Source organism: Thamnophis sirtalis, unplaced genomic scaffold (genome assembly GCF_051295495.1).
Source record: "Thamnophis sirtalis isolate CommonGarterSnake01/CBP01778 unplaced genomic scaffold, rThaSir2_p1.2 scaffold_2, whole genome shotgun sequence".
Classification (NCBI taxonomy): Eukaryota; Metazoa; Chordata; class Lepidosauria; order Squamata; family Natricidae; genus Thamnophis; species Thamnophis sirtalis.
Window position 1 is genome coordinate 170,007,315 of NW_028261382.1, and position 13,922 is coordinate 170,021,236.

General features: G+C 42.2%; 1 protein-coding gene across 5 annotated transcripts in view; it reads right to left on the minus strand.

Annotated features, from left to right (window-relative positions):
* The window catches only part of PHACTR1 (phosphatase and actin regulator 1), a 299,830-nt gene that overhangs the window by 96,692 nt on the left and 189,216 nt on the right, over positions 1-13,922 (minus strand). For all 5 annotated transcript variants that reach the window (XM_087707455.1, XM_087707457.1, XM_087707458.1 and 2 more), the window contains one exon: positions 9,519-9,683. In XM_087707455.1, coding sequence (XP_087563581.1) covers positions 9,519-9,683 — 165 coding nt within the window. The remainder of the gene's footprint in view (positions 1-9,518; positions 9,684-13,922) is intronic.

Sequence of the window (13,922 nt, forward strand, 5' to 3'; positions counted from 1 at the left end):
GTGAGCTGAGCAGAGCAAGCAAGATGTGGAGGAGACTGGTGAGGCGAGGCAATTAGCTGGGCCATGTGGCAAAGGCACACATATAGGACGGGGCGGGGGGCAAGCAGGTGGGTGAGGCGAACAGGTGGTGGGGGCGGGCGGTGACCAGGAGACCGAGTGGCTGGAGGCGAGGCCAGCCAGAGGTGATACTTGCTGGTTTGGAGAACCAGTCAAAATTTCCGCTACCCACTCTGACTCAGGATACCTCTTTCTCAATCAGCACTCCAACAGATTTCACCGAGATTCTGTCCAGAAGGCTGTGATGGGATCACGGGATATTTATGAGTGCTACTTTCCTCTAAATTATATGAGTTTCATTGTTATGGTGTGGAGAGAGGGAGAATTCATTGGTAATATTTAAAATATTTTAAAGTATGGATCTGAATCATGCAGCCTGTGACCTATGACAACAAAAACACAATGCTATTATGCTTATCAGAGACTTTTTTGATTGTGTATATTGTATATTCAAAGAAACACTCATCATAGTTCAAAAACATTGAACACCTTCAGTAGAAAAATGGATCTGGAGGTTTTTCTTGATTGAATAAGAGAGTCCTTCAGGCAGGAAGGCCCAGGTATACATTGTGGAAAAATAGGTTCTTTTCATAGCTATCTCATGATACAAGTTAAAAACATTCTGTGACATTTAAGATTTTATTGCAAAAAGTGAAACGTCCAAGAACATGGTGGGTTTCTCTGCATAAATAAAGCAGTTAATAATGTGCCCCAATGTCAGTGGTGGGATTCAGCCAGTTCGCACCTATTCGGGAGAACCGGTTGGTAACTTTCTAAGCAGTTCGGAGAACCGGTTGTTGGAAGAAATCTCCTTTTGGTTTTTCCCCACTTTACAGGGCTAATCCTGTAAGGAAGGCAGGAAGGAAACATTCTGGTGTTGTTTCTAGTCTAATCTTTATTGCCCTGCTTACAGAAACTGCCTCTCCAGTTAACCCTTATTACCATTGTAACTACTAAGGCGAAGTGCCCATCGACCTGAGTGACATTGACTTGGCCACGCCCACACGACCACATGACCACCGAGCCCCGCCTACCCAGATGGTCATTAGGGCAGAGAACTGGTTGGTAAATTATTTGAATCCCACCACTGCCCAATGTGTCGATCAATGTTTCTCAACCTTAATAATTAGGAGGCATGGACTTCAACTCCCAGAATTCCCCAGCCAGCCATAAGCAGCAAAAGCTATTTCTCAGTAGAGTTATAAATCATAGTGTTAGACACAGATTTCAAATTTCAATTCCAAATTCTGAAAAAAATAAAATAAATCTTAGTAGCTTTGTTATGTGGCCGATTGCATTAGTAGATATCTGGGCACTGAGTTTGTTTAAATGACTGTACTTTTTTTCAGTGTGGCAGCTGAAACTGACATACATTTGTCTTATTCAGGAGAAACATTTCTTTTTCTTTTTTAAAAAATTGCATCTCCAGTTCCAGGAACACCATTATTGGTACTTTTGACGACAGTTCCTTTGAGATGTGACGCATTCCACCAGTTATGGCAGAGAATACAAAAAGAATCACTCTTATTTTGCTTGCTAGAGCTTTATAATATCCTGTTTATATAAAGCCCCTCATTCCAGATGAACTTCACACTGTTTTTCTTCTTCTTCGGTGGAGGAAAATACCATTTTAGAACGGTACTACAAAATTGCAGTTTGAAGCTGTTGTACATAATCTTTATAGCAGCTGGAAGTGTAATTAGCATAAAATCCAAATGGCCTCATTAAACATTTCTTCCCTGTAAGTCTGGATACATTGAAGGATCTCCCCCACCCCCCCGCAAATGTGTCATTAAAGCAAAAGCATGAGCGTGAGTACATTCTTAAAAAGCCTTTTCAATCCAGTAAGTCAAAGTTTGCTTCTTAATGGTTATAAATTTGCAATGCAGCAGATTTTTAAGAGGTTGCAAAAGATTCAGCTGCAGAGAAGCTGAATAAAGATCTCCTTTCGCTGGTTGTCCATATTATCAAAGTCTCATAAAAAAAATTAGACAATTGTAACAACTAATGCCAATTTAGCATTAGGTGGGAACCACTTTTGTCACAGTAGAGATCCAGTAAATACCATTTGGATATTATGCTTTCTGATCTGAAGATTTACATTAGGAAAAATATATCCACATCCGTCAATCAGAAAGTGAAATTCATAGTTTAGGATCCCCCCTTTTTTATTTTAACATTCTGACAAAATTCCTGTCCTATGTCAGGAACCCCAACACTGTACATATTATGCTAATCAGCGTGAACCCAGAGGATAGGATTTTAAGCTATGGTTTATGTTTAACATTATGCATCAACCCAACCAGAGTGGTTCTTCAATTCATTCATCTCATTAGATCACATTCTATATAAACCTTAGCTTTGAATCTAAATATTGCAACTAGTCCTTATAGCAATAGCAGTAGACTTATATACCGCTTCATAGGCCTTTCAGGCCTCTCTAAGCGGTTTACAGAGAGTCAGCATATTGCCCCCAACAATCTGGGTCCTCATTTTACCCACCTCGGAAGGATGGAAGGCTGAGTCAACCCTGAGCCGGTGAGATTTGAACCGCTGAACTGCTGATCTAGCAGTAGCCTGCAGTGCTGCATTTAACCACTGCGCCACCTTGGCTCAACCATTAGTAGCCATTCGAAGTTACAACAGCACTAAAAGAAGCGACTTACAAATGGTACTTGTACCTACAACTATTGCCCCATCCCTATGAATATGTGATCAAAATCCAGGCACATGGCGATAGTTGCTGTGTCCTGGGCTCATGTGCCATCATTTGCAAGCTTCCCAGCCTCTTCCCACAAGCAAATTCAATGGGGGAGTCCAAATTTGCTTAATGACCACATGATTCACAGATACAGTGATTCACTTAAAAGACTGTGGCAAAAAAAAGAGATCATAAAATTGGACACGACTCACTTAACAACTGCCTCCTTACGTAGAAAGTTAGCACCTACCCCTCCTAGAAGAATGAAATATTTTAAGAAATATTAAAAAGGCAGAATATTTTATTTCCTCTAAAGAAGAAATAGAAATCTTAAGGGAGACAGAAACTCAGAGCTTCAGCTCTCTGCCCCCAGCAGATATTTGGTGCCCATTGAGAAGGACTGGGACAGCCTATCTACAAAATAAAAGACCTTCAGATCCGGGGTGATGAGATTAAGATATGACCCGCCAGGATATAATAGGGTTATCTAGCAGCAGTACTCACCGCATTGCAAAATCACCTGGCGACATTGCATCATCCTCCAGGCTTCAACCAAACTCGATTCAGACAAACATGACCCCCACATGGCCTAATGAGACTCTGACTATAGCCAATAGAATACATTTCTTGCACAGGAACAGGAAACTCAAGGGCAAGGCCCAAGAGAGGGTATAAATAACCCTCACTCTCCACTCCATGTGATCAGCTGCCCAGGACCTCAAACCCATGTGGTCCTGTCCATCAATAAATCATCTTTCTAATCAGCCTCCAGGTATCCAGTGTCTTTCTCCCCCAGGTGGAACTGAACCAGATGGATATTTCTTCCAACACTTAACAAAAGATACTATGGTTGCAAGTTGAAAACTGCCTCTCATTGCTAGACATACATAGGAATTCTCCGCTGAAACTGAATGTAAGTACTATGAGTGGTAAGAAGTTGAGGTGAGAGACTTGATTATGCAGGTGTCTTCCGCTAATTATTATTTCATATGCCTCTTCCAAAGGGTGGGGGAGGAAATCCCTTTGAGAATATGAATCAGAGGTGGGTTCCTACCAGTTTGCACCTATTCGGTAGAACCGGTTCGTCAAATCTACCGAACCGGTTAGAAGAGGTTCCACCAGTGGACCCGGAAAGCAGGCCACACCTACAGAAGAGGTTCCAAGATTTTTTGAAACCCACCACTGGTCCTTGGATATGATTATTCTACACTATCATATTTATAAAACTCAGTGCCTCTTTGAAAGGTAAGGATGACTACTGCGTTTGTGGTGCAATCAGAACATTGTGTGTGTTGAAGTTGTTTTAACGCAAACCAAAGATGCCTTTTAAAAAATAAGTTTACATCCTATTCTTATGCAGGCCAGGGCTGTGTGTGAGGTAATTTAAGGTGGTTCTGACAAGTGTCGTCGGCATCTTCATATCCGGTCACATGGGCGGCAAGCCACTCCCATCCGGTCACATGGGTGGCAAGCCACTCCCACAAAGGAGGCCACACCCACAGAGTAGGTTCGAACAATTTTTGAAACCCACCCCTGATATGAATGAAGAAGTGGAAGGTACTGGACAATCCCTAAGACCTCTATTTTTTACAGAGAAAAGCCACTGGCAATGTTTTCCTCTTTTGGTGATCACCAGGTTAACAATATTCTCAATGGCCCTGGGGAGAAATTATGAGGCTACCTTTGTAATTAAAAAAAGCAACTCATCAAAATCCTAGGATGCGTTGCAGTAAATAACACTGCAGGTATATTTTCATCAGACGAGAACAAGGCCAAGTGTTTTCGGTGTTCTACAAAAGTGTCCACCACCTGCTCCCTTTTCTACATTCCCGAAGGATGCAAGCTTTGTTGCCCTAAGAAGAAGAAAGTTCAAGACATAAGTAGAACTGAGGTGCTTGCATAATTAAAGGATTTAAAAAAAAAACACCTTCCCCTTGAGGGTTTGGATTGTTCAAATACTGTGCTTGAAGTGATTAAGTGTCTGAATAAGCTATAGATTTCTCCCTCTCTCTTTCTCTGTCTCTCTGTCTCTCTCTCTGTCTCTCTCTCTCTGTCTCTCTCTCTCTCTCTCTGTCTCTCTCTCTCTCTCTGTCTCTGTCTCTCTCTCTGTCTCTCTCTCTCTCTGTCTCTCTCTCTCAGATGGAAATGGATTTGGGGGTACAGGACTGCTTTGTCCTTAGCAAAAGGTTGAAAGAAAAACAAGGAGGTTTGCTTAAAAGAGTATGACTACATGTCATACAGTCATGGCTCCATAGACATGACTATTTTGCTCCAAGTAGAGGTAGTCCTTGACTTGCAACAGTTCATTTAGTGACTGAACAAAGTTTCAACGGCACTGAAAAAAGGGGGCTTACTGATTGTACAGTTGTAGAGATTAACCTGATTTTACATTTAATAACCGCAGCTAGACTGCTGGTGGCACAATACTGGAAGAAGGAAGACTTGCCTACTATTCAAGAATGGACATTGAAAGTAACAAACCTAGCAGAGATGGCTAAAATATCAGCATATCTCAAGGACCATTCAAACGAGAGATATAAACTGGAGCGGAGAAGGTGGATTGACTATACTCAAAATAAATATGGGACTAAGAAATTCCAGATAGCTTATGACTGAAGAAACAAGGAATGATATAATCTGTTTAGAGCTAGCCTAGCAAGGAGGAGTTAAAGCTCAAATGAAAGATGATGTTAACTTTTTTTTTAAAGTTTATTTTAGAATGTTTTTGTTAAAGATTTATACCCTGTATTGGTTCTGGGAAATTGGGGGGAGGGGGGAAGGTTGGGGTGGGGTGGGGCGGAGGGTGCAGGGAGGGAAGTATATATTTGTAAAAGTTTTCCCCCCCAAAATTCTCAATTAAAAAAAGGGGGGGGGCTTTTGGTGGCTTTTCACACTTGTAGCCCTTGCGGCATCCCTGTGATCACATGATCAAAATCCAGACGCTCGGCAATTGTTTCATATCGCAGTGTTCCCGGGTCATGTGATCCCCTTTTGCGACCCTCTGGTGAGCTTTTCGCTATTTTCAGTGGCAATTTTGAATGGTCACTAAGTGAATTGTTGTGAGTATCCAGGACTATCTGCCTGGATGTTTTTTCAATAGCCACTAATAACAATAGCAACAGCACTTAGCCTTATATATCGCCCCATCGTGCTTCACAGCACTCTCTGGGGGATTTACCATGTCAGCATTATTCCCCCCCAACAATCCTCATTTTACCGACCTTGGAAGGATGGGAAGGCTGAGTCAACCTTGAGCCCTGTTAGGATTGAATTCCAGGCGGTGGGCAAAGTTTGCCTACAATACGGCATCCCAACCACTGTGCCACTTGGTTTCCTGTTGTGGCCCAGCAGGAGCCGTTGGAGCTGCCACCAGACTCCGACAGTGAGGGGCCCTATGAGTCGGCTCTGGAGGATGTGGAGGACCCTAGACAGGATTCTGACTCTGAGCAGGGCGCAGAGAGGCTGGTTGGCCACCAGGAGGTGCCTGAGCCTTGGACCAGTGGGGAGGAGACAAGGGAGAGTGATCCGGATGCCAGTAGTGAGTTGTTCCTGGATGCCCGACACCGAAGAGCTAATAGGCGTCAGGAACAGTTGCGCAAGTACAGGAGGTAATTGCACTCAGCTGGTAGTCATTAGGCTCCTCTCCAGACTATAAAAAGACTGCTTGTGCACACGCCCCTCTTGCAGAAGTCAACGCATTGACTAAAAGTTGGAGAACTTTTGGAACTGGCTGGATTGCTGCCAAGGTTTGTCTGAGTTGCTGCCAAGGTCCTTATCTGTTTGTTATGCTTGGCTTTCAGCCACCGAGGTTTTGGTTTCTTGCTATTAAAGTACATTCCAATTAAGCTTGTCTCTGCATTCGTTACTGGACGGAGGAGGGGGTCAGAACAGTTTCCTATGCAAGTTCATCACCATTCCCATTCAGCAAAATCACTGCTACACCCTAACTGTCAGGCCTGGAAGCCGTCTTCAGCATTGGGCCTTCAGGCCTGCCACATTTATTGCTGTGGGAAACTGGGAGGGGGGATTATATGGAGTGGGGTAGATATAGTCAAAATAACATTCCTTTTACAGAGAGTCAAGGACACGTTGCCCTGCGCCTGGAGCGGCGTGACTGGGAGGCATCTCCAGTTGGGATGGTACCTGATTGGACCATGTGATGGATATGTGGGTGCTGGGCAGGGACTTGAACTTTCACTTGGGTGGGGAAAACCTGGAAACTTTCAGATTCGGGTTTTCCCAAATGTGCCAATATGACAACTCTAATAAAATGGAACTTTGAGGAATCTCAAGCCTCAGAGTCTTCCTTCGTTAGTGGTGTTACTTAACATTACTTGACATTAACTTTGGCCCTGGGTCATAAGGAACATGTACATTTATCTAATTGCCCCAATAGAACAGTTCCAGTTCCGGAATGGTAAGATTTCATCTTCAGAGCCACATTTTCCCACCACCTCAAGGGACTCTTTCCTCTTTCCCCCTGCCTCTTCATCCAGCCCAAAGGTTCTGCTACACAGGTAGTCCTCAATTTACAACAGCACATTTACTGGCTGTTCAAAGTTACGACATCACTGCAAAAAAAGTGACTTATTATGACCATTTTTCACACGTACGACCGTTGCAGCATCCCCATGGTCATGTGATCAAAATCCAGCCCGTTGGCAACTGACTCGTATTGATGACCTTTGCAGCGTCTTGGGATCATGTGATCCCCTTTTACGACCTTCAGACCAACAAAGTCAATGGGGAAGCCAGATTCACTTAACAACAGTGCTAATAAACGTAAGAACTGCAATGGTTCACTTAACAACGGGGGCAAGAGAGGTCGTAAAATGGAGCAAAACGCACTTAACAAATGTCTCACTTAGCAACATAAATTTGGGGCTCAACTGTGGTCATGTTGAGGACTACCTAGGCTTGCACCCTAGTTTTAGGAAACAATAGCAATAGCAATAGCAATAGCAGTTAGACTTATATACCACTTCATAGGGCTTTCAGCCCTCTCTAAGCGGCTTACAAAGTCAGCATATTGCCCCCACAGTCTGGGTCCTCATTTTACCCACCTCGGAAGGATGGAAGGCTGAGTCAACCCTGAGCCGGTGAGATTTGAACAGCCGAACTGCAGAACTGCAGTCAGCTGAAGTAGCCTGCAGTGCTGCACTCTAACCACTGCGCCACCTCGGCTCAGAGTGGTGAAAACTCTGGGATGAAAGAGTTCCTCAAAGCTTTCTCATTGGCCACTAAAGGAAATAGGATGTTGGAATAAACAGACGTTTTGTCAGATCCATCAGGGCTCCTAATCTAAATTTAAGACATTTTAATTGGATCTCATACATTAATTACCCTGATATTCTCTTTGGCTTCCTGAATGAGCTTCCTATCTCTCATGTAAATGAACACTGGGAATTAACACCCACTTACCACCTTGACTGTTTGTAGAAAAGTACTTTTAGCACAATATGTTGAGCAATTTAAAGAGAAACCGAAAAAAGGGTTGATTTCTGGAAGCAAAGAATGGTATCCGGCTCCTTTAAATCAACTAGCAATAACAATAGCAATAGCAGTTAGACTTATATACCGCTTCATAGGGCTTTCAGCCCTCTCTAAGCGGTTTACAGAGTCAGCATAATTGCCCCCAACAACAACCCGGGTCCTCATTTTACCCACCTCGGAAGGATGGAAGGCTGAGTCAACCTTGAGCCGGTGAGATTTGAACAGCCGAACTGCAGAACTGCAGTCAGCTGAAGTAGCCTGCAGTGCTGCACTCTAACCACTGTGCCACCTCGGCTCTATTAACTATTAAGAGACATATTGTATATGCTGCAGTTTTGAAAATCTGGTCAAGACATATGTTTTATAATACAGGAAGAAGGACAATGGAGAGGAAATTGATGAGAACGTATGCCAATGAAGCATCTATACGAATTGAGACTTGTGGGTGAGCAAAGACATGCCACGGAGAAAGATGGATTCTAACACTACAGTGTGCTTTCTGTGTAAAAAAAAATGGCACATGTTGCAATGTATTTCTACTCCATAAAAGAAATGCCCTTGTTCATTTGGTTCATAGTGGGCAATTATGGCAACTTTACGACTTGTGGACTTCAACTCCCAGAATTCCTGAGCCAGCATGGAATTATGGGAGTTGAAGTCCACACATGGTAAAGTTGCCATTATTGCCTACCCTTACCATGGATTAACAAGGTGTTTAAACCTGGAGGCAAAGCAGTAGATTCAGTCTACTGGCAGCCCACGGGCCGGATGCCTCATGCACAGGCCACGCCCACCCCAGCGCCGCGAAGGGGAAAATGTTGCGATACGTCACATGACGGCAACATGATACAGTGAGTTTGACATCCGTGCAGTAGAGGGGAAAGTTTTAAGGCCCTGGTTTTGTCTTGCTTTTTTTCCTGTTTCTACCTAAGCTACTGCTATTCTGTAAATTACTATAGAACTACTGTACTAACCACTCAAACAGTAGCAATAGCAATAGCAGTTAGACTTATATACCGCTTCATAGGGCTTTCAGCCCTCTCTAAGCGGTTTACAGAGTCAGCATATCACCCCCACAGTCTGGGTCCTCATTTCACCCACCTCGGAAGGATGGAAGGCTGAGTCAACCTTGAGCCGGGGAGATTAGAACCGCTGAACTGCAGATAACAGTCAGCTGAAGTGGCCTGCAGTTATTTATTTCACTTTGGGAACAAGACAAAAACAAGTATTAATCCAATTCAGTGCTGACAAGCGGCTTGCAACTTACCTGCTGATGTGTGCTTGAACTTTTCGCTCTTCTTCTTCCTCCATTTCCATGGCTTGAAAATTCTTCCTAGATTGGCAAACTTACTTCTCCTCCTTATAGGTGGGGTGTGTGTCCCTGGAACCAATGAATCCGAACGCATTGCAGCCAGTCTCTCTACTTCCTCAGCTGAGTTGTCACAAAAGAAAGGAAAAGAAAAGATATATATGGTATATATATATTTTCAAATATATTTTAGACTGTTTTTGTTAAAGATTTATACCATGTATGGGTTCTGGGAAGTCGGGGAAGGGAAGGCTGGGGGAGGGGCTGGGGGGGGTTAGGGGGGAGGGGGGAGGGAGGGAAGTATACTAGGCTTGACGAGGGGTGTTAGGTTTTAAAGTAATATGACTGCACATGTATACTGTCTTCTCTTATTTCTTCTTTAAAACTAAGTATATTGATATGGAAGCATAAATAGCATCAACATAGAATGGAGTTTGCTCAGAAGCTGAAATACACCAAGTGAATGAGAGGAAGAGTGGGAAGCAGAGGAGAGAAGAAAGACAGGAAGAGAGGGATAGGAGAGAGGGTAAGGGGGGAAGATGAGGAGAATAAGGAGGAGTGGAATGAAGAGAGAGGAGAAGGAGAAAGGAAGGGGAAGTAGAGTAGAAAAGGATGAGGGAGGGAAGAAAGGTGGTAGGAGAGAGGCAGAAGAAAGAGATGTATGGAGAGCAGAAGAGCTAATAATGGGTTTTTATCTTTCTGGGAGTTGATGGCAAGAGGAACTGATGTAATTATTACTTAATACAATATGATATTGGCTATGTAATAGTATACATGTGATTATATGTTATGAAAATGGAAAATAAAAAAAGTATTTTGAAAAAAAAAGAAAGGAAAAGAAGAAAAGAGAAGAAGGCCATCTTAGTAAAGCAGATGGGCAATATTTATCCACGTTGAAGCCCCATTTGGAAAGTGCTACCAAATAAGTGCCACCACATTAATTTCTTGCACTTTGCAACAATTGGTCAGCAATAATCCAGAAAGAGGATCCCAGATTCCCTTCTGGATTAAGAAGGAAGTTTAAGAAGATTTTTGAGGCAGTTTGTTTCCTGTTTATCTTTAAAAATACTTGAGTGAACTGAAAGAGATCTGGATGACACAACCTAGATCTGAACTACAACTCAAGACATCGCCTGCTACTCCTGTGACAAGAATTATGCTGGTTAGTGTGTGAGTCTGGGAATCCAGCTTCTCTAAGGAGAAGTTGAAGATGCAGTTTGTGTGCCCCTACAATGATACATTTCTTAATTTTTCCCCTTCCTCCATTTCATTTAAGGAGGCCTAGATATCAGGGATGTTGAAGGCTTTCTACACAGCTTCTGCAAGTTATTGCTCAAATTCCTAATTAAATATTGATGCTAAATGTTTGACAGTGACTTTGGTACATAGATCATAGACAGAAGTGGTATTCGACGGGTTCTGACCAGTTCTGATGAACAGGTAGTGGGAATTTTAAGTAGTTCGGAGAACCGGTAAATACCATCTCTGACTGGCCTCGCCCCCATCTATTCTCTGCTTCCCGGGTCCCAGCTGATCGAGAGGGAATGGGGATTTTGGAGTAACCTTCCTCTAGAGTGGGGAGGGAATGGAGATTTTACAGTATCCTTCCCCTGCCACGCCCACCAAACCACATCCACCAAGCCACAGCCACAGAACCGGTAGTAAAATGTTTGAATCCCACCACTGATCATAGATTATATCTCCTTTAATCCACCATCCTGGGTGTTAAGTATATCTCCTTTTGGAGACTAGAGTTGAGTAGCAGAAGGTAGCAAGGAATGTGCCACTGAATAGTCACACTATCAATCACAGCCGCTGAAGTTAAAACAAGGATAACTTTACTTGTGTTAACAAAAATAAATTGGGATAAACATTCTCCAAAACAAGTGATAAGTAGTCTTGAATTATATACACAGTCTATGATACAACATGTTGGTTTACAGATGCTCAACTTACGATTCACCATGTAGACAGCTAACTAACATACAAAGTAGCCACCATCCAATATACAGTATTCAACTCCAATAACAAGCACCGAGAACATACAGGAACAACCAGGAACAACCAGTAGTAGTTCCTACTCCCTCTTATGGCTGATTAAAGCAACAGCTTGCAATCACATCTCACTTGAGCATTTAAAGTGACAGATACATACATTATTTCAATCATGGAATATGATATATATATCAGAGGTGGGTTCCTACCAGTTCGCACCTATTCGGTAGAACCGGTTCATCAAATCTACCAAACCGGTTAGAAGAGGTTCCACCAGTGGACCTGGAAAGCAGGCCACACCTACAGAAGAAAATTTTTGAAACCCACCACTGACTTGCATGCTTCAGTGCCAGAGTTTCTGAGCCAACATGACTGGAGGAGGAATTCTGGGAGTTGAAGTCAACAAGTCTTAAAGCTGTCAGGTTTGAAGACCTCTAGTTGTTTTTTCTAAAGGGTTAGCTTTCAGCCCTCTCTAAGCGGTTTACAGAGAGTCAGCATATTGCCCCCAACAATCTGGGTCCTCATTTTACCCACCTTGGAAGGATGGAAGGCTGAGTCAACCCTGAGCCGGTGAGATTTGAACCGCTGAACTGCTGATCTAGCAGTAGCCTGCAGTGCTGCATTTAACCACTGCGCCACCTTGGCTCTAGGGGTGCAAGGATCTTGTAACTTGACAGCTTTAAGACTTGCATGCTTCAATACCAGAGTTTCTGAATAGCTACTTGGACCGACCTCAGTACTAATTCATAATTTCATATCCGGTCACATGGGCAGCAAGCCACTCCCATTCAGTCACATGGGTGGCAAGCCACTCCCACAAGGGAGGCCACACCCACAGAGTAGGTTCAAACAATTTTTGAAACCCACCACTGATATATATATTGCCAAACCAAGACTAGGATTACATCCCTGGGCAATCTGCCTTCCCTAAAAAGATGAGAAGCTTCACATATGATTGATTGATATTTGTATTTTGATTCAGAAATCTCAGGCAATGAAAGAAAATTGTGGATATAGAGGTGGCCGAAGCTAAGGTTGTTGCATCATTATGGATCTTTTTAGCAAGATTTACTGACGTTTAAATCAAGTGGAATATATCCCTTCAATAGTTTTAAAGTGGTTTGTGGATATTTGAAAAAAAAAGGGTGGGTTACTTGATGTTTGATTAAATATCTTTCAATAAATACTCAAAGAAAATAAGGTTGTATTTGTAGATGGGAACATTTATTTATGTAATGTGTAAATCACGAATAAGCACCAATTACTGACAAGCCCCTGTGATTAAAATTAACAATGACAGTAAAAATGCTAATGATAAAAACCAAATAAAAGTCACAGAATAATCTGCAATTATCATATTATTTAAATCATTAACACAAATTATTACATGAGAACAGTAAATAAAAAGTCAATGAAACATGCAAAATAGACATTAAAATGCATGACAGCAATAAAAATAGACAGCAAATAAGCTATTGTGCTAGAAAGCTAAATAAGTTAAAGTTTAATAAATTTTGGGATTTTTCTTAAAACGTAATACAGAATAGAGCAATTGATGAAAAGTGTAAAGGGAATTCAAAAGTGTTGGTACTGACACCTAAATGCTTGTCTCAGATTGGCACTGAGGTAAACAGATGGTTAAAATTCCTCAGGAGTGTATGTGGAAAGATAAATAATTGTTGAAATGAATTTTCTTCAAGTTAGACATTATGTACTTCAAGGGATTCCTATGTCAAGAGGTTTCAGGTGTTTTAAGCAGACTGGTAAATAATTTATGAAGTTTCTATGGGAAGAACAGCTACCCCCACGCCAAAGAAAATGGTGTTAATTTCACCCCTTTGCAACTTCATTTGGGGGCATATGATATATTTAATTCTACTTTTAAGAAATTTAGAAAACTGAGATGAAAATCCAGATTTATGTTTTTATTTGACCCCTTTGATGTGGCAAGAGTTTCATGCCTTTTTTTAGTGAATGCTCAACTATATCTACAACAAAAAAGGCAGGTTGAAAAATACTGAGAAAGATAATGTTGATCCTTACTTATATCATAAGCTTATACTTTGGGATAACCCCAATCTGAAAAATCACAGGTAAAGTTTTTTGAATGGAACTCCTGAGTGGATGAAGCAGTGGTGGGTTTCAAAATTTTTTTGAACCTACTCTGTGGGTGTGGCCTCCTTTGTGGGAGTGGCTTGCTGGCCATGTGACCTGGTGGGAGTGGCTTGTCGGCCATGTGTTTTCTTTCTTTCTTTCCTTCCTTCTTTCTCTCTCTCTCTCTCTCTCTCTTTTCCTCCTTTTGTCTCTCTGTCCCTTTTTCCTTTTTTTCTTTCATCTCTCTCTCTCACTTTTTCTTTCTTTTTTCTT